A 22,332-nucleotide genomic window follows, 5' to 3' on the forward strand; every position below is an offset into this window, starting at 1 on the left:
ATTCAGTAACGAGATAAACGCACACCTGGGCACAAAGGTGAGCGCCCGCCCTGGACGACGGGCACTTTTATAATCCCCAATTCGGCGGGTTTCGCTTCAGTTTGCCACACACTCATTCGGATCACAATTCCCACGGTTGGCGCGGCGCTCGGCTTACCTTTCATCATCTGCTTGATGTACTTGGACAAGAGTGACCCGATGCCGGCCCGTTGCTGCGCAGTCCCGTCCGTCTTCAGGAAGGGCCTCAGCTGTGCGTTGATCGGGGCTGAGCGGACATTCCTGTTGAGCACGGAGGCACTCTGGTCAAGCTGTGCGGCTGTGGGGCTGCCATCGCCCTCGGTGCCCGCCGACGGACGAGCCAAGCAGGTGCTCGAGAGGACAGCAAGTAAGACACATGCGCAGATCCCACTGTTCATAGCTGGACAAGAGGCAAAGGGGACCGACGTTAGTAGAGCATCAGTTACAGCAAGGACCCTCAACTCCGATTACTCTAAGGTCCCCCGGAGAACCACAAGGATACTTCAAAAATGATATTTACCGTTTATTTCAGTTTAGACAAAGATACTTATCTTTAAGCGCATTTATTAACCAAAGTATTTTTGCTGCTATACCTTTACAATGATGGGTTTTATGGGCACAATACAAAATGAAACATCCTGAATGTTTTTATCTAATAAAAGTTATCTTTGCTTGTGCCTACATTTTTAGGGATAAATAATAACTTGTTTAACCAAAATACAAAATGTGTTACTGCAGATTTTTTTGATAACAAAGGCTGCTCACTTGGCTACAGTATGACTTTCGAAATTATACATAAAATCCGCCGTAATAAAAAAAGAAGTATCTGTGTATCTGTTTTTGTCCAGTTGCTGTGTCTCAGAAATTCCAACAGATGGCACATCACAAACATTTGTAATACTAAAATGAGTTGCATTTGCCATTCCAACAGATGGCACAACACAAACATTAACACCAGCGTTTCTCATCCTTTAAATATTTGCGACCGAGTTTTCATAACAGTTTTAATAGCGCCCCCCTAACATTTTTTTGAAATGTAGATGCATATTTTATTATACCTACTTAACTTTTATCGACATTTTATCTACCTCGATATTTATTGTTCTGGTATCAGAATGTAGTTTAAGTTAATTTGTTTTGGTTTCAACAGATGTTTTTTTCATATTTTTGATTGTTGTTTTCTTTTTTTTTACATCTTCGCCCCCCTAGGGGGGCCCGCCCCGCAGGTTAAGAACCACTGCATTAACACTGCTTTTATGAAACTCAAACGATGTGGCAAATCCCATCCAACCTCTGCTCCTCAGGAACAAACTGACAGAGATGAGAGTAGATTCATACCTGGTGCCATGGATCGTGGACTATCTCACAGACAGACCTCAATATGTGTGTCTCGGGAACTGCAGGTCTGACATTGTGGTCAGCAGCAGTGGACTGGACTTTCTCCGGTCCTGTTCAGCCAACATACATTGGACTTCCAATACAACTCGGAGTCCTGCCATATGCAAAAGTTCACTGACGACACTGCTATGGTGGGCTGCATCAGGAGTGGGCAGGAGGAGGAGTATAGGAACCTAATCAAGGACTTTGTTAAATGGTGCGACTCAAACCACCTACACCTGAACACCAGCAAAACCAAGGAGCTGGTGATAGATTTTAGGAGGACCAGGCCCCTCATGGACCCCATGATCATCAGAGGTGACTGTGCAGAGGGTGCAGACCTACTGTATAAATACCGGGCAGTGCAGCTGAATGATAAACTGGACTGGACTGCCAATACTGATGCTCTGTGTAAGAGAGGACAGAGCTGACTATACTTCATTAGAAGGCTGGCGTCCTTCAACATCTGCAATAAGATGCTGCAGATGTTCTATCAGACGGTTGTGGCGAGTGCCCTCTTCTACGCAGTGGTGTGTTGGAAAGGCAGCATAAAGAAGAGGGACGCCTCACGCCTGGACAAACTGGTGAGGAAGGCAGGCTCTATTGTAGGCACGGAGCTGGACAGTTTGACATCTGTGGCAGAGCGACGGGCGCTGAGCAGACTCCTGTCAATCATGGATGGATGGAATCATCTCCAGACAGAGGAGCAGCTTCAGCGACAGACAGACTGCTGTCACCGTCCTGCTCCACTGACAGACTGAGGAGACCCCACACTATGCGACTCTTCAGTTCCACACGGGGTGGTAAACGTTAACATACAAAGTTACTGCCTGTTATTTCTGCATTGTTATCACTCTTTAATTTAATATTGTTTTATTATCAGTATGCTGCTGCTGGAGTATGTGAAGTTCCCCTTGGGATTAATAAAGTATCTATCTATCTATCTATCTATCTATCTATCTATCTATCTATCTATCTATCAAATAACACGTGTACTGCATTTGTGATTCCAACAGATGGCACATCACAAACATTTGTAGTCATGCATTTTATAACTACAGATATTTGTGATGTGCCATCTGTTGAAATGACAAATGCAATGCATTTTATTACTATGTGCATTACAAAATAAATTCCAACAGATGGTGCATTGCAAATGTTAATGCTGAGGTCCATGTTGTTTATTTAGATTTCATCCTCTCTTAGATGGGTAGTACAGCTAGTATAATCCACCTTAATAAAAGGGTCAGTTTCTGTGTGTCTATCTGGATGTTATGTCTTCGTCATTCCAACAGATGGAGCATCTTGAACATTTGTAGCAATAAAATGTGCTGCATTTGTAATTTCAACAGATGGCGCATCACAATAATATATTAATGCAGCTTTTATAAATCCCACACCATGTGGCATATAGCAGAGATATATGGTTTGCATTTTTCATTCCAACAGATGGTACATCACAATCATTTGTTGTAATGCATTTTCTTACTACAAATGTTTGATGCACCATCTTTTGGAAATAAAAATGCAATGCATTTTATAATATATATAGTAATTCATATAGTATATGAATTACAAAATACATTCCAACAGATGGAACATTGCAAATGTTAATTCTGAGGTCTGTGTTGATTATTTAGATTTCAGCCTGTTTTATATGGGTAGCACAGCTAGTATAATCCACCTTAATAAAAGGGCAAGATTCAGTGTGTCTGTCCAGTTGCTATGCCATCATCATTTGAACAGATGGAGCATCCTAAACATTTGTGGCAATAAAATATGCTGCATTTGTCACTTCAACCGATGGTACATCACAATCATTAACACTGTGTTTATGAATCCCATGCCACGTGACATAGAACAGAGACATATTCATTGCATATTTCATTCCAACAGATGGTACATCACAAACATTTGTTGTAATTCATTTTATTACTACAAATGTTTGATACACCATCAGCTGAAAAGAAATATGCAATGCATTTTATTACTACATGACTTACAAAACACATTCCAAATAGTGCACTGCAAATACTGAGGTTTGTGTAGTTTGCAAGCCATCTTAGATGGATAGCACAGCTAGCGTTAACATATTTCTGAAAATAAGAATTTAAATTAAAAAATGAATTTTAAAATACAAAATTACTCAATTAATTCATTATTTTTCCTAATAATTAAATTACAGAAACTACTTTTTCATCCTAAGGATTCAGCAGTACAGGAGCGTTTCTAAAAGAAGACTGTGATGTTTCAACCAGAATTCGCCTCCAGCTGCAGTTCAAAGGTCTAATTCTCATCTATCTTTGACCGATTTGTTCATTTTTATGTTAATTGTGTTGGTTATTTCATTTTAATGTACCAATGTATTTTCTGCTCTAATCCAGGGGTCTTGTGGGTGGTCCCCTCAACAGCTGGCGCCACTTACCCATCACCAAAAAGGACTGCCCTCTGCCCTATTAATCTAAAAAAACCCCATTGTGGTTCATTGAATGTGGCTGGTGGATGGTGAGTTCTCGTGTGTTTTTTTACTCTTTTGATTATTTCTGAATTGCTGGAGTTTTCTGACCATTTTGCTTTGACTTTTGACCATTCTTGGATTTTGTATTGGGATTGTCTATTTAATTTATTAATTAGTTAATTAATTTATTTTTTTAATTATTAAAATTGAACGTTTGCCCTTTTTCTGGCTAGCCAGGGTTTGACAGTTTTCTGCCCTCTAGTGAGCATTTTTAGTATTTACTGGGACTCTCGTGTTTAGGAATTCTTCAGTTCTCATTCCCAACAAAGGCAACTTTAAATGCAAATGTGTTTTCTCTGCACCTACAAACGTCAAGTCAGCGGAGACGAGAAAAGCATTATGTAGGGCGGTGGCAGCAGCCAGGTAAGTCACAGAAGGACCGGTGGCCAGCCATGACACCCGTGTAGCTTTAAAAAGTGAGCAGAGTTCCCTGAGCAGCATGATTAAATTCAATTCATCTTTGGCATCATGATAAGATACCACATCTCTTTATGACAGTGTGGAGTGTCACCTCCCGTTCACTTTTTCTTGTTGGATTATTGTGAATGAATGCCTTTAATTGTCACTATATACATACATGTACAATGAAGAGAAGGCTAGTAGCTGCGCTGCGAGCGGACACTGGCAACACATTTTAATGGCAGGTGTAAATGTATTCTGGCTCAGTTATAAACGGATCTGATCTATGAAATGAATGCTAATGTGGTCTTTGAGAAAAATGGTGGCCTTTGCATATCACATGTATCATATTTTGGGTAATGACGAAGGGGCTCAGCTTTAAAAAGATAAGTATGACACCCCTGCTGTGGCTTGGTTTCTAGTGAAATGTGTATTTTGCTGCAATTTTCTAGTTATTTTCAGCCATCTTCCAGTGTGCCGAATGTATACTCAGGCCCCCTAGTGGGCCGCCACCCTCTGGTTTTTAACCACTGAGTTACAGCCTAGAAATTTCAATTAATTAATTAGTAGCAGGAAGGTTTTATGGAGCAGGAACTGCAGTTATGTGCCCACCAAACAAACTGACTTTAGGCCTGTGTAGGCCCAGTAGGGTAAACATATTGGTCCTATGGGAGCAGCCAACAATGACCATACTGGGATTTGCATATCAGGGCAACATTGCCCCCCAAAACACTGGCCCAATGTGGGCAAACGGACACTGACCCCAGATTTGGTCATTAACTTGAAATAAAGTCCATGCCTTACTGGTTCAACTATCCATTTTCCACAAAGGCCAATTTAATGACATTAAAGAAGCAGGATTTTTAAGAGGGTACATCGCTTTGGACTGTGAGGGTGGTGGTGATGGGGGTGGGCACCCGGGGTGGGCACCCGTGCAGACAAGGGAGAAGAACAGGCAGATTCCATTAAGGGAGGACCCCGAGGCTCCATTGTCACTGTGCTGCCCCTTTACTGCTACCCTTCTTGAAACTTTCTTTATTGGCCGGGGTATAAATGGGTGAGAGCGATTTTGAGTTAAGGTCCTGCTTGGCTCGTTTTGTGTTGTAAGATTTTTTTCTTTACCTCTCAAGCCTGGTGGGTATGCCAGGGGCTGCCCCATGATGCCTACTGCCTTGAGCTCTGTGCTGCCACATTAGATTAAGTACATTTGAGAATGTCTATACTTTATAAGGCAATATATGACATAAAGTCTGAGGAATATCCTGCAACACGATGTGCATTACAGAATAATTTGAGAAAATGTCTGGCTGTCGTGACTTCATGAGCCTGCGCTTAGGATGGCTTTGTTAAGGTCAGTGGGAGTCCGGTGCCCCAGTGTCTTCTGCTGCTTTTTCTGTTCAGGTGATTATGGCTGCCATCCAGTGGAGGGGAGAATAAAACCTCCTCAGCATCCACGTCCTACTAACACCCGTCTGTCCCTTTTTTGGGTTTTGGTTCAAAAGCAGTTGTGAAATATGACACAGCATTCTCACACTCACAAAGGTCGGACGCACTGAGGACCATCCCTGGACGGGGCGACTGTCCATCGCAGACCCCATGCAGTACATGTCCTAAAATTCAGTACAGGAGGTTACGACTTACTCTTTCAAACGGGATCACCGGGATCAGTGCCATGGTTCTTAATCATTATGGATGAGATTTAGGAAAACAGTCAACGAAATGTTACCCTGTTATGGTAAAGTAAAATACTGAAATGGGTCAAAAGTGAGGTGGCGTCTTCACACTTATAAGTGTACGATGGGCCACAAACTACCGGCTCCTCGAGCTCCGTCCGACTGTGGATGGCTCACTTGTATCGGCTTTCCTATTCCTTTCCCAGCAGCAAATCGAAATGCAATCGAATGCAGTTTCACTGGAAGCAAAATCATCGTGTATGAAGTCATCAAATCTCAGCTTCAATGATTTTTGTGGTTTGCGTTGGCTGAACATGAAAGAACATTTGAGAATTGCATTTGGAAATGGAGGGACGATCGGGTGGATCGATGGCTTCCTATCTTAATAATAGTTTTTACATCGGGGCAGCATGGTGGCGTAGTAATAGCACTGCTGCTTCACATTCCTCATTCTCTCCCTACATGGAGCTTGTGTGGGTTTTCTGGTTTCCTCCCACTATCCAAAGACATGCAGGGTAAGTGGATTGGCAAAGCAAAGGACTGGTGCCCGGTTTGTTCCTGCCTTGTGCATGATGCTAGCTGGGATAGACTCCCATGACCTTAATCAGTACAAAGTGGGTTAGGAAATTACTGACATCTATCTATATTATATAGGGTGGTCCAGATCTAATTATGCAATTTTCATTACAATATAACTTATTAAGTTTATTAAATAGAAAAACACCCATAAAATCCCGGACCATCGAGAAGTGTGTGAACTGACGACATGGAGAATCATCTTTGCGCTAAACTGGAATCGTCCCCACATAAAGCAAAGTCATCCAGACGATCTGGATCTGCATAATTAGATCTGGACCACCCTGTATAGTGCCTTTCACTTCTATCTATCTATCTATCTATCTATCTATCTATCTATCTATCTATCTATCTATCTATCTATCTATCTATCTATTATACAGTATCTTTAACATTTATTTATCAGTTATATAGTGCCTTTCATATCTATCTGTCTATCATATAGTGCCTTTCATATCTATCTCTCTATTTATTACATTGTACCTTTCATATCTATCTATTATATAGTGCCTTTCACTTCTATCTATCTATCTATCTATCTATCTATCTATCTATCTATCTATCTATCTATCTATCTATCTATCTATCTATCTTTTATGTAGTGCCTTTCTATCTATATATCTATCTATTTTATAGTGCCTTTCACATTAATCAGTTGTTTTCGTATCAATATATTGTAACTGTGATGATTACAATTTATTAATCAATACTAAAAGGAGTAAAACACAATGATAATATGTCTTTAATCTTTTTATTCTTACAAATTGCATTTATTGGTACTTGTCTCTTTTTTCAGTGTTACAGCTCTAAACACGAAAACATTAATAAAAATATATATTTTAAAAATTATGCAAATATACTCAGTATATAAGCAATGCCTTTTAAATCCGTTTAAATCGTTAATTATACTTGTATCATTAATGTCTAAAACCCAACACCAATGCTAATTTTCAGCCTCCTTTAAAAGCGGGACGCCGTGTCAAGGGTAATGATGATGTTGGCTCAGCGCTTTAAACTATCCCAGAACCAATGAAGGATTTCCTGAACGTGTATTGTTAGGTTTGAGCCACTAGGGGGACTATGGCTTGGTAACCATTTGATTGGGTTTTCCCAAGTCCACAATGCCAATAGTCTCCCCACATCACTCTTCCTTCAGGGCATTGACATAAAGGGAACCATTTTTGGACCCCAATAGATGTAACCCCTTATTTAGATCCGTAACGAGTTCTGTCATTTTTAACCCGCATAATCCAGACTAGGATCGCTGGAGCCATTCCGGCTCGCACAGGGCGCCAGTCCATCTCTGGGCGAACACACACACAGTGAGACCAACTTAGCATCACCAAAGTTGCTTGTCTTTAGGAGAACCCCACTTTGGTGCAGGGAAAACATGAAAATTCCGCGTATTTAGAAACCCCGGACGCGAACCTCCGTCTCCATATCGCGAGGCAGCACCGCTAACACTGCGCCACCGTGCCGCCCATATCCGTAACGTGTTCTTTAAAGAACTTTGAAGAGATTTGTGAAATCCCAATGAGTTTCTAATTTTAGCAAGACTCCTACAGCAACCAGTCACATGGACTCAACTCAGGTTCTCTCGATCTGTTGTATCCTGCTAGGTCGACTACATATTAAAAATTTCTCTTTTGTCCACATATTGACAATCTTTTCAGGAGAGAGTCATTACAGACCCTTTATTTTTAAGAGTGTGGGACCACCTCGTGCATGTTTGCTTGGACTCCATTGACGATATTAACGAGGTGCTGTGTCCAGCGAGCGCGGATATTTCTCAATTCCGGACCCCTCTGGGTTTTTTTTTTTATGGGGGCAAAGGGGTAGGTTGTATGCGCGTGTGAATGATTTGGTTTTGGATCCCCGTTTTAAAATCCGTTGTACAAAGGAAAATGTTTGTAAGACTCACAAGCTGCACATACCGATGTTCTTGGGGTCTCTAGTCGTTGTGAACGCATACTCGGCATACCCCTTATGTGCTCGCCTGGTTTGGTTCAAATTCTGATTCGGGTACTAACTGTGTGCAGCTGAGCTCGAATTTCATGTTTGGGGTCTTTCCTTCTTCCGCACAGTTTCTTCTTTCACTTCACAAAGTGAGCTCAGCTAACATGCTGTGAATACGCGCGAGTGCCTGTGCCCGGTGCGACTGTCACCGAATTAACTAAAGGACAGATTTATGTTAACCAATTTCGAACCGCTTTACCTTCGGGCGCATTTAAACAAAAACGTGTCTTTATTTGTTCTAATTATGTACTGTATTATGTACTGTACTGTGATGCTGTAAAAATTGTATTTGCATCTCCCTGGGAACTTGTCACAGCGCTAAATGAAAAAATGAACGGAACCGAATTGCGTCCAGTCCAGAAGCGGCCCGCGTGTTGCGCCCGATTCTAAAGTTCTGTAATCGCGTGAACATCAACTGGGCTAAGCGGGTACTGACAGTGGATTAATTACTAAGCTATTAGAGCGTCTATTTATTTTAAACAATTTATATTTATATTTACATATATTCAAATTCCGATACCAGACAGAGTCGCCAAACCTATTCCGACAGAATTGGGCGCAGGGCAGGAAACGGTTTTGGACAAGGGCACTCAAAACAAAGGTGCCAGAGTGGTTCTTCATTGTGATGCCATACGGGGACCATTTTTGATTCCTAAAAGTACCATCCATCCATCAACGAACTTTACCAAATGAAGAAAAAGAGCAAAGCGCAATCTTAAAAATAAATAAAAGCCAACGCGGTGGCTCAGGGCGATGTCATATGGGAACCTGATTCACCCAAAGGACGGTTGCAGAGCAAACCTATAGATGTTTTTCAGGCTCCAGAAATAACCACAAACAGACGATCGTTGATCTGTGAAATACCAAAGGGGTCCTGAATTTAAAAGAACGCTCGCTGTGCGCAATAATATTCATGGCGAGTTTACTCAATCTGTTCGTACCCTGCCAGGTCGCCTATATGCATTAAATAATTCTCTTTTGTTCACATTTTAGGAACCTTTTCAAAGCCCTGACAAGGAATTTCATATACAAAGGACACTTCCCAGAATGAAAATCTCTTGTTGGTTCAACGCGGAACCATACAAGCCAGTGAAGTGCCGTTATTTTTAAGAGTGCGGGGCCAATTTCGAGCTGCCTACTGACCAACTTGCGTGTATTGTATCGTTCATTTGATGCTTTACAGTCCATTTTCTCCTTGTGGTGTCAGTCTGGACTTCATTGTCCTTTCCTTTGCTGCCTTTTTGCATTTCAATGTGACGCAGAGGTTAGCGCTGCCGCTTCACAGATCTGTCGCGTCCTGGTCGCCCGATTGCTGTCCATGTCGAGTGTCCCCGTTCGCGCTGTGTCTGCTAAATGAATTAATCTTAAAATAGACCAATTTAAACGCCGATTAGTGTTGACTAATGTATGAAAAGATGTGAAGAATCACAAGTGTATAGGCTCTCTAACTGGTTTGGTTCCTTCTTCAATTAAATGTTAATAATAATAATGATGATGATACGTTTTAATATAGCGCCTTTCTCATGATTTGAACGCTTTCTCGGTTATCATGTAATCGATTTATTTTAGCCATTTTGGTTCGATGTCATAACTTGAAGTCGGAAAGCAACCCTGGACGAGCTGCCGCTCATCGAGGTTGTGCGCTTTAGAATATTCTTAATGGAGACTTGCGTTGCCAATACGAAATGAAGATTATCTGGGGACCGAAAGACCCTGCAAACATCAGGCACCTCGGATGCCAGCAGGATTAGGACGTGCAACATACAGACATACGCGTTTTAGATCGCCTTCAACCTGAAAACATTTATATAGCACCCCAAAGTAACAGACTCGCTCAGAGAGCCGCAATGTCCGCTCGTTTATTTTTTTCATTTGGATGAGCTGCGCAGTCAGCAGATATGGGAGCACCAGCGGCAGGACGAGAAAAAAAAAACTTCATATAGGTATTGAACGGCATGTGTAATTAAAATGTCATTGCGTTTTCAAAAGCATGTAGCTTCTTAGTCCCTACAGATACACGAGATAATAAATTATAAATTATAACTTGCGGCGGCAGTGCCCAAAGGAGACAAAGCTTAGCGCTTTCTGAAACGATTTTGCATTCTGTTCTCGAGGATAGATGGATAGAAAAAAAGGCATTAAAATAGATGACTGTGAAGGGCAGTATAAAAGAAATACACAGAGAGATGAATAGGAAAGGCACTATAAAAGCGGTAACGCCTTAAAATAGGTAGAGAGAGAGCGCGAAAAAGAGTCATGGACCGGAAAGGCGCTATAAAACGGATACAAAGCATTAAAAAAGACACACACACACACACACACACACACATATATATATATATATATATATATATATATATATATATATGATGGCATAGAGATGGATTGGAAAGACACCATAAAAAAGGTAGATAAACCGCATTAACAAAAGACATATATGAAGGGCAGCATAAAACGGAGAGAGAGAGATTGATAAGAATGGCACTAAAAATAGATATAAATCATTAAACTATACATATATAAAGGGCAGAATAAAACAGATTCATATTGAGATGGATAAGAAAGGTACTATTAAATAAATGAATAAAAAGTATTAAAAACTAGTCTGCTATGAAGGGCAATGTAAACTAGATACATACATAGTGGGATGGATAGGAAAGGCACTATAAAATAAATGAAAAGCATTAAAATAGACATATATGAAAGGCACTATAAACTAGTGATAGAGAGATTGGAAAGAGCACTATAAAATAGGTCGATAAAAGTCATTAAAGAGACAAATATGAATGGCAGTAGAGAGATGTAAAGGAAAGCACTATATAAAACAGACATATAAAAGGGCAGTATAAAAAGATGGATAGGCACTATAAAATAGGTAGCCTTTGGGAAAACAGTATAAAATAGATAGGAAATGTATTCTAAAATAGGCAGATAGATATGAATTTCGGCACAAAACAGATAAAAAGAGAGATGAAACATAGAAGGCACTATAAAACAGGCAGCCAGATAGTAGATGAGAAAGGAAGAATGGCGTAGATAGGAAATAGATATATAGTCCGACAGATTGTTAGGAAGTTCACAATAAAACAGACAGGTTGAAAGACATTGTAGAAAGGGAACTTAGGAAGGGCACTACATGATAGAGAAATATGAAGGGAGTATTAACCTTACACAGAGAGATGGATAGGAAAGACACTATAAAATAAACAGCCAATTAATAAGATTGAAAAGGCAGCATAAAATAACTAGTCAGATAAACATATGAAAGGAACATAAATGCACAATTTAATTGATAGAAAGGAAAAGCAATGTAGAAGAACAGTATAAAATAAAGAAAAATGGATAGGAAAGGAACTCTAAAATAGACAGCCAGCTAGATGTTTAGGAAAGGCAATATAAAATAAACAAGTAGTAAGATACGAAAGACAATATACAAGGGACGTTCAAAAAGTTTCCGCACTTTTATATTTTCATTATACACGGTGAAGGCGGGAGGAGGAGTAACTGGCCATTATAAAGTTGGTCCCGCGCTGGGAAAATTGCCTCACAAATGAAGATGACTACAGTTTGTCGAAAAGTGATGTAATTAGTTTTTGAAACTCTCAATATATAGAGTTAGATAAAAGTGCGGAAACTTTCTGAACGTCCCTCGTATAAGAGATAATTAGAAAAGTACCTGCATAGCAGATGGCTACGTAAGAAAAGGGCTATGCAATCGATAGATAGATAGATAGATAGATGTAAAAGGCACTATATAACAGATAGATAGATAGATAGATAGATAGATAGATAGATAGATAGATAGATAGATAGATAGATAGATAGATTAGAAAGGCGCTCTATAAATCACAGATGGGTGAACAGATACATTTAGAAGGACAGATGGGCAGGCTGAGAACTTTCAGTGTGACTCGCCAAATGTTAGACGGACTACCGCAGGTTTGGAGATAAACGCTTAAAGCTCACTTTGCGCACAGAGCGCTTTATATGTCTAAGAAATTTTCCGAGAAAAAGAAAACATAAAAAGTGTGAATCCACAGATGAAAATAAAAAATAGAAAACCAGCAGAACTCAGAACGCCTCTGGTGCGTCAGGGCTCGACTTACCTTCTCGTTTTTAAACTTTGGTTCCCAGAGTCGGTCGGCTGGTCGGTCGGTCGGTCGTAGCAGATGGAGCCGCGGCTCATGAACAGGGTCCCGTACTGTTCTGTCTTACTGTGTGGAACTTCTTTGCAGATTTCCAGTGCCGCCCCTTAAATACCCCGCCGGCTTCTGTCGGAGGTGTCATCTGTTTGCACAGCACTGACGCAGATGAGAGATCACCACATGCTTAACTGCGTGCTATCGGGGCACGCACGATATATGCGCATCACTCCAGGGGAATTAACTGGAGAAATCTCCTACACACTCGACTCCGCCGTGTTTTAACGACCCCGTGGGACGGAAGGATTATCTTTGGAAACTGCCAACTCAGGATAGCCCTTCACACGTTTTGACAGCCAGACAAAAGCTCATACTATATATTATATGTTCCTTTTAAAGCCTTTATGATGTCTTCAAATATTAAACAGAGTCCCATAATAAATTTAAAAGAGCCCTAAAGGACCGTTTAAAACCTAAGAAGAACAATATAGAAACGTGCTGCGCGTCTTGCGCGATTGATCCAAACAGTCGAGTGACATCGCGGGGGTCTCATTTGTGGTTCCAAGCTGGCACTCTCTGTGCAAGTACAGGTCCGTGAATGAGTGAGCGTGCCCTGCAATGGACTGGCATCCCGCCTAGGTCGATCCATTGGGACCCCAAATCAGAGTAACCTCTTCCCATGATGGGTAGCTTTTGTTTCTGTTAGGTGGAATTTTAAACAACAGACCATAACGAGCGCAAGAGACAAATACAATCACGAGAGAGAAGTGGCAAGACAACCTTCGTGTTATCAATTTAGAGCAAAATAAAGGAGCCGATCAACAGTGAAAATGGCTGAAGAGCAGAATCGACATTAGGGAGGAAAAACGACTTGTGACATAAAGAAAAAAAATCAAACAAAAAGCTGGCCGCGACCATTTGAGCGATGCCACCACCCCGGGGACACACAGACAGTGAGGCTGCCAGGTGTTGCGGGTGATGTGGCACTTTACTGGGTTGCGAGGTTCCGCATTGCTTGAGAAAAATACATTTTATTCTTGGAAGGGTCCCTGGCATATAAAGTGGAGTCTTTGGGGTTTTGCTGCCAGTCAGGTAAGACATGTCTGACGAATGTCGTAGGCGTCACGCGCTCTGCAGGACGCTGGTTCTATAATGGCGCTTGACTGGCCTGTGTGGTTCCTCATAGCACCCTTGCTTCACAGAAGAACATTTCGCTCTCTGCATATGACACGAGTTCTTTGGGATTCGAGAAGGTTCTGAATATGTGGACGAAACAGAAAAAAGCGTCATGTCGAGTAGGCTATGGACACAAACAGATCAAGGAAGGCCGATGTGAGTCTGAGTGATTGTCTGAGTACCGTTTAAAATCAGGGACCCTCTGGCGCTTCACAAAGCTTTTATCATCTGTTCGTGGAGCATTTATGGAACATGTTATGGATGAAAATATTTTTTTTTTCCTGGAACATTTTTGTGGATGGATCTTTTGGGAACCAAAAACGGTTCCCTTATCGTGTCATTCTGAAGAACCGCATTGGCACCTTTATTTTCAAGAGTTGAAAAGAAACTGAAGGACATGCAATCTTCTGTGTGGAACATCATTGAATGGTTTGGAGAAGCATAGATGTTTGCAAATGGCATTTATTGATTTGGAGAAGATACCACATCATGAGGTCTGAAGATGCAAGGTAGAAAAAGGAGGACCAGAGAAATGCGTGAGGAAATGAGGAGTCGTGTTAAAAGCAGTGTTAGGGTAAGAGACAAGACCCCAGTTAGAGGAGTTCTGCACCAGGGGTCTTTTTGGAGTCCTGACCTCTTTGATGTGCTTATGGAGGTGTTGACTTATGGGACAAACAACCAATCCATTGATACAGACTTTGTGATGATGACATTGTGTTGTGTAGAAACAAGGAAGTTGGGAGAATAGAGAAAAACTTTGGAAGATGGAGGACTGAAGATAAATAGAAAGAAGAAGACAGAATATCTGAGGTGTAATAGTGATCAGGATTCAGAAGTTAGCCTACAGGGAAAGAGTGGATGAGTTTAAATATCTAGGATCAGTGGTAGACCAGGATAGAGAATTAGTAACCCATAGGGTGTTATGTGGATGGAACAATTGGAAGAATGTATCATGGGAATCTTGTGTAATCAAAGAATTAAGACAAAGGTTAAAAGACCAGCCATGATGTATGGAGCTGAGACATGGACAGTCAAGGAGAAGAAGTTGGATGTGTCAGAAATGAAAGTGTTGAGATGGATGTGTGGGGTTACAAAAAAGAACAGAAAAAGAAATGAGACAATCAGAGGTACAACAAAAGTGGAGGAGATGAAAGTACAGGAAAGGACGCTGAAATGGTATGGACGTGCACTGAGGTGAGACAATGAAGATGTGGGTCAAAGAGTGAGGATGGGAATGGAAGTCCAGGGAAGGAAAGGCAACGGAGGCCAAAGCGGAGATGGATGGAAAATTTAAAGAAGATCTGAAGGAACAGAGTCTGACTGAGGAGGAGATGCAGGGCCGAGTTGTGTGGAGAAGGCTCTAATCAAGCACATGGACCCCCACATGGACGTGGGACAAGATGAAGAGGAGGAAGAAGAAGAAGGGTACAAGAGTAAAAAAAAAAAAAGCACAGAATCTGAATAGACAGGCTCAGTAACTGCACATGGAGGACAAGCAGACAACTAGGTTCCCATGTTTTGCTGAAGAACCTCCAGTGGTCTTACAGCCGACGTTAGTTGTTCTCCTAATTCTTAAATGGTTCTTTTATTGGGTGACGTGGTTCTTCGTAGACCATTGCTGGATAAAGACGCGTTGAGATCTCCTAATACGTGACAAAACGGAAATGTTTATTTATGGCGATCAAGCAGGATCAGGAAGACCTGAACTTAATATCATTGTACAAGGGTCCTTTTAAAATAAGGAAGCCACTGTAATTTCACCAATCTCCTTTCATCCATCCACGATCATTTACGGAGCCAGTTAGAATCATTCCGGAACCTTCTAATTCTGGTTTCATCGTCCCGCAAGACCATTTTGGCGCCGTTATTTATGTTCAAGAATGCACTTCTGGTCGTTTTTCTTAGTTGGTAAAGTTGGGGAAGTGTTTGCTCCTAAAATAAAAAAAGAAAGAAAAAGAAACATCTGCATAAGGAGATTTAATCGCCTGCAGATCTGATATCGCGATCAATACGCAGCGCCGCAGCGCTCTGGTCGGTTTGCGGCTAATTAGCCCTCGGAGGAAAAGCCGCCGCACCGCCAAATAGAGTGGAGCGAAGACACACAATAATAGAACAAACAAACAAATAAACAAACAGACAAAAATAGATAAACAAATAAATAAAATCGGAATCAGAGACTGTTAGCGTCAGACGTGTGTGCCAGCAGTGTGCCCGGGGCTGAGGTGGCGTCCTGCCCACACTCTTAATACTAATAATAATAATAATTAATAATAAAATACATGTTATTATATAGCGCCTTTTCCATGCTCAACGGTCCTTTAACTGCGCTTTACTGGGATCATTTCTCACACATCCATTGCTTGACAAAGTGACATTTCTTTCTTGATGATATACCTGCCGTATGAAACGGAGTCTGCGGGGCTTGAAGGCTCTGATATCATGCGCTCACGGTTATTTACGGGGCATGTTGCGGGTCTGAATAACTGAAGATTCTTTCTGGGATCGTCATGTGGAAAGTTCTTTTGAGAACACAAAAATGGTTCCCCCTTTGACGCAAAAGAACGGAAAATGACACGCAGTGACTCAAAATTGACCGTGCACTCTTAAAAGTACTGGTTCTGTGAAAGCATTACTGGACGGTGTGGTTCTTCTATAGAGCCATTGCTTGACTAAAGAACCTTTCCAACCTGGGGAGGCTTCTCTTCATTTTGTAAGTGTTTTTCTGAGCTTTTGGGTGGACAAAACAAATCATCTTTAATATCTACAGGATACTGACAGATCAAGCAAGCGTGTGTGAAGCAACGAGTTCTTTTCAAATCACGAACCCGAAACTGGATGTTTGGGCTTCATAAAGGTCCCTAATATGAGGGAAAAACATAAAATCGAGAACCTAAAATTGTTTTTTGGGCTTTGAAAAAGTAGCTAATAGGTGGATAAAACAGAAATCTTAGAAGTAGAGTAGACTATACCTAGCTGGATACTACAGATCAATATATTTAATGTTTTATTTATTGCATTTATTTCACAAACCATCTATCCATGCTTATTTATGGAGTTCATACATTTTTAAGGAATTTTCATTTGGATAGTTCTTTTGAGAACTAAAATTGTTACCCCATATAGCACCCCTCTAAAGAACCACTTTGGCACGTGCAGGACTGGCGTGGCTGGCAAAGGCGAAATGGCTCTGCCAATTTGTGATGCCTGTTGGGACTGATGCATGGCGAGGCGGAGCGAAATGCGCAGTCGCAGTTGAACTTGGAGGCGTCAGTGTTAAGAATCCTGTGTTCATTTGGATGAAAATCTAGAAATGTAAATGAGATAGAGAGAGAGACAGAGAGAGAGAGAGAGAGAAAGAGAGAGAGGTGGGCTAACCGGAATCGAGTCTGTGGTCTCATATGCAACAATATAACGGGAAGGGCACTACCTCCCAAAACACGTGAGTTAGCAATGCAGGCGCTTGATGGCATTGCTGGTCCTGGGTGTATTGTGGACAATATTAGAAAAGATACGTGCGGTCGATGAGCAGGTTTTAGATGGATTATGGGATGTTTGGCGCATATTATTGTTTTTTTTAAATGCATGAATGAATTCCATTCCATTTTGCGATTGGCTGGCACCCCGTCTAGGGACTGATAATGCCTTGTGCCCCCTATGGTCGCAACACTCATGTGGAGTTAGGAAAAATGGACGGATAAACTTTACTGTGGATTTAAGGTTGCTGGCCAGTCAATTATAAGAATCCAGATATTGTATATATACCATATATGCTATGAATATTTTTTTTATTTTTGTAAAATGTTTTGTGGACATACTCTAATAAGAATTTAATCGCACTGAGAATACATGACAATAAATGTGACTTAAATTCTTTAGTGAAGCCACCAGTTTAAACCTGGCAAACTAACAAATAATTAAGAAATCTGCTAGATTTACAGATACATATACAACGTAAAGAAATAAAAGTTACAGAGCAGCGTATGAAGAGCGCAAAATGTGTGCGCCGCGTTTGGGGACGCGCACCTTACACGACAAGATGCGCGCTCTCGACGCTGCAGCGGCCTTCTTCCACTCAACCAGTATATGTCTGAAAAAAAGTCAGAAGAATTTCTTTTTCTGTGTGAGATGGCTTAGATATGAAACAACAGAAGGAATACCGACAGAGACGCTGCAAACCGCCGCATTCCAGGCAGACAACATGCGTTACAAATTCGGAAGGTCGTACTTCATCCTCTTTGACCTGCTTGAAAGGTAGTAGCGGCTGTTCAATGTGAAGAAACTCCAGGTGTCCCTTCATTTTAGAGCTTACTTTAGGATTTGCAGTACCTACAGGACCTGGAGATTATCTTGGCAAAGTCATGGTCAAAATACGTGTGCAATTTAACGAGGGAGTCTGTCTTGTTAGGGTGACTCAAGACGGCTTAATCTGCTATACTGTACTTTACTGTACAATCAATCAATCAATCAAACAAACTTTATTTATATAAAACCTTTCAAACAACTCGAATGCAATTTGCTTTTCAAGTGATTGAAGCAACACTTATTGAAAAATGAATGTATAAACTAAGTCTATGCATATAGTAAAAGAAATGATCCATCTCAATAAAAGGAAAAGTGTCAGAGTGTCTGTCTGTGTGTCCGTCTGATTGTGGTGTCTCTGTCATTCCAACATATGGTGCCTCACAAGCATTAATGCTACTTTTATTAATCCCATATGAAAGGGCATGTAGCAGAGAGATGTGTATTGCATTTCTCATTCAAACGGATGGCACAACATAAACATTTTTAGTAATTTTAGTCATTCCCATAGGTGGCACATTGCCATTACAAACATTTACATTGCCTTTACAAATTGCCATACCATATGGCGAATAGTAGAAACACGTGCATTGCATTTGTCATTCCAACAGATGGTGCCTCACAAACATCCATCCATCCATTTTCTAACCCGCTGAATCCGAACACAGGGTCACAGGGGTCTGCTGGAGCCAATCCCAGCCAACACAGGGCACAAGGCAGGAAACAATCCTGGGCAGGGTGCCAACCCACCGCAGTGCACACACACACACACACACACACACCAAGCACACACTAGGGACAATTTAGAATCACCAATGCACCTAACCTGCAGGTCTTTGGACTGTGGGAGGAAACCCATGCAGACATGGGGAGAACATGCAAACTCCGCGCAGGGAGGACCTGGGAAGCGAACCCGGGGCTCCTAACTGCGAGGCAACAGCGCTACCCACTCCACCACCGTGCCACCCTCCTCACAAACATTAACACTGCTTTTAAGAATCCCATATAAAATGGCATATAACAGAGATATATGCATTGCATTTGTCATTCCAACAGATGGAGCTTCACAACCATTATCACTGCTTTTACAAACCCCATAACAATTGGTATATAACAGAGACATATGCATTTCAAATTTTAACGCTGAGGTCTATGTTGATTATTTAGATTTTAAGTCATCTTGCACAGCTGGTAATAAAATGTTAAGTTTTTTTTTTTGTTGTAAAATCAGTATAAATACTGAAACCATACAATTAAAAAATACATTATTTCAGATCGTAGATCAGTTTCACTTTTGGTGTTTCACATGAGCCGCACTCACATGACAGACTGAAAATCCCTGAGGATTGCAGGGTTCCTCTTGAGAATTCACAGGAGTTATATTTGGATTTCATAAAGAAGAGGTGGACCCCCTCTGAAGATTCAAGCGAGTCACAAGTGGATGTCCTATCGAAGAGGTTCACCCTTGGAGATTCACATGAGATGCATGAAGAACATGTGGACGGCAGAAGGGAAAATCAGGGGCTGGGAGCAAACGATCACCATTGCCACCCCCTCCCTACTTTGTTTAAGAAAATGTGACAGCTTGGTTCAAGTGAAGGATACTGTTGATGCTACAGCTTTCAAAGACATTGTATATAAATGTGGGCTTCCAACTTTACAAACTTTAGCAAAAGTTTGGCGAAGGCCTCTTTCTGTACCAGCCTGCACAAAGCCAGGTCCATAAAGAAATGGAGGAACTCAAGTAGGCTTCCCTTCACAGCGCCCTGACCTCAACCCCATTGAACACATTTGATCGATGAACTGGCACTCCGATGGTGAGCAGGGTCTTCTCATCCAACATCAGTACCCGACCTCACAAGTGCTCTGTTAACTGAATGATCACAAATTCCCACAGACAGACTCCAGAATCTTGTGGAAAGAGAAGAGTGGCGGCTGCCACAAGGGGAGTAGAGGCCTCCATTTTACTGTCCACGGTTTGAGAATTTGATGTCCAAGAAGCTCATATACTGTAGGTGTGATGGTTAGGTGTAGACAGACGTTTGGCCATATAGTGCAGAAACAAATTTGAAACTTTGTTAAAAGCAACCTGCTCATCTCCCCTCATCTTTCACTCCTGTCTGTCCCTGAAGTGGTACTGCCTGGTGTGGGTGAAGGTTCAGAAAGTGTATTAAAATATGAAGGGACTTACCTGTTAATGATAAGGGAGAATGATGTGAAAAGCATCTCTCAAGCGAAATTTCAGAAAAGAAAAGGAGTCCAGGCATTTATAAAATAAAGTCTATTTAATATGCAGCAAGGACAACATAATACAATTAAAAGCTGCTCGTTGATCACACATATCTGACCAGGAGATATTGCAGATGCGACTTGAACATCTTGTTGGGCTTAAAGGGGCCGCTCTTACTGTAACTGGTTCAGGTCATATCTAACTGGCAGACAATTTTCAGTGACTTTAAATTCCTCTTTTTCGTCTATGGCTCCTCTTAAATGTGGGATCCATTTTGGGTCCTATCTTATTCTCTATATCCCTTCACCCTATTGGAGATATTTTTAGGAGATTTAACATTTCTTTTCACTGCTATGCTGATGATACTCAGGTTTATATTCCCGTCTGCAACTCTACAATAAATCAACTGCACAACTGTCTTTCTGAACTAAGATCCTGGATGGCTAATCATTTTCTTGATCTGAATCAAAATAAAACGGAGGTGCTTATAGTGGGTCCAACAGCTAAAGCCCAAATTGGCCTTGGACTTCTCAGCTCTTTCTCTGTCTTTTGCAAACCTCAAGTCCGCAATCTTGGTGTTATCTTTGACAGAAACCTTTCTTTTGAGAAACAGATTAATCCTGTAGTCAAGAGTTGCTTTTAACAGCTTTGTCTATTAGGTAAGATCGAGCCTTTTTTTATCTTCTAGGGATCTTGAGAAAGCTACTCATGCTTTTATCTTTTCTCGCCTCGATTACTGCAACTCTCTGTATTCTGGGATTAGCAGATCTCTGATACGCAGGTTACAGTTGGTCCAGAATGCTGCCGCTCGCTTTCTGGTTGGGGCAAGAAAATCTGATTCTGTTTCTCCAATATTAGCTTCTTTACACTGGCTGCTGCCTGTCAGTTTTCAAATTGATTTTAAAATCTTGTTGCTGGTTTTAATATCTTTACATGGGCTCGCTCCTGACTATTTATCTGAATTGTGTGCTTTACACCAGCCATCCAGAGTGCTTAGATCTTCTGGTCAGTTGTCTCTTGTTGTCCCTCGTCCCAAATGTAAAACTAAAGGAGACAGAGAGGACTTGTACAGCTGCTGCTCCTCGCCTGTGGAACTCTTTACCTCGTCACATAAAGGAGTCGTCGACAATTCAAAACGAGATTAAAGACTCATTTGTATTCACTTGCATTCCATGACCTTCAGTAATACTGAAGGTTTCCTCATTGTGATTATGTAACATTACTTCTATTTATTATTTATTTATTTATGTTCATTTATTTTATTTCTATTTATGTTATTCATGTTAATTGCATATTTTTCTTTTATTTTATTACTGTACTGTAAAGCACTTTGCATGTAAAGCATTCCTATGTTGTTTTAAATGTGCTATATAAATAAATTAACGTTGACATATCTCGTCTAAAATGTACTGGGACAAGTGATGTTTTCAAGTGCCTGCATGGTCTGCTCAAATCTTTTGAGAATCTCCTACACTTTCACAAACATATTTTCCCAAAATGGGGTATCTCACAGATAGCCGGGGATTTAAAATCACTCCTAATGTCTTAGCATCAATATCTGTAGTAACACCAGAAAAGCCAGTTGTGATATCATATAGTCTGCGGTGGGCTGGCGCCCTGCCCAGGGTTTGTTTCCTGCCTTGCATCCTGTGTTGGCTAGGATTGGCTCCAGCAGACCCCCATGACCCTGTAGTTAGGATATAGCGGGATGGATGGATGGGTGTTTGTGATGCACCATCTGTTGGAATGACAAATGCAATGCATACATCTCTGTTATACACCATTTTATATGGGATTCTTAAAAGCAGTGTTAATGTTTGTGATGCACCATCTGTTGGAATGACAAATGCAATGCATACATCTCTGTTATACGCCATTTTATATGGGATTCTTAAAAGCAGTGTTAAT

At 41.1% G+C, this 22,332-nt stretch overlaps 1 protein-coding gene across 1 annotated transcript in view; it reads right to left on the reverse strand.

The window, feature by feature from the left end:
• LOC120515663 (cholecystokinin-like) overlaps positions 1–12,834 on the reverse strand; it is a 46,672-nt gene extending 33,838 nt beyond the window's left edge. The window contains exons 1-2 of the mRNA XM_039736876.1: positions 12,684–12,834; positions 158–418 (exon numbers count right to left, since the gene is read on the reverse strand). Coding sequence (XP_039592810.1) covers positions 158–416 — 259 coding nt within the window. The 5' untranslated portion in view covers positions 417–418; positions 12,684–12,834. The remainder of the gene's footprint in view (positions 1–157; positions 419–12,683) is intronic.
• Between the last annotated feature and the right edge of the window lie 9,498 nt (positions 12,835–22,332).

The sequence above is a fragment of the Polypterus senegalus genome, chromosome 15 (assembly GCF_016835505.1).
Source record: "Polypterus senegalus isolate Bchr_013 chromosome 15, ASM1683550v1, whole genome shotgun sequence".
In the NCBI taxonomy this organism is placed as follows: Eukaryota; Metazoa; Chordata; class Cladistia; order Polypteriformes; family Polypteridae; genus Polypterus; species Polypterus senegalus.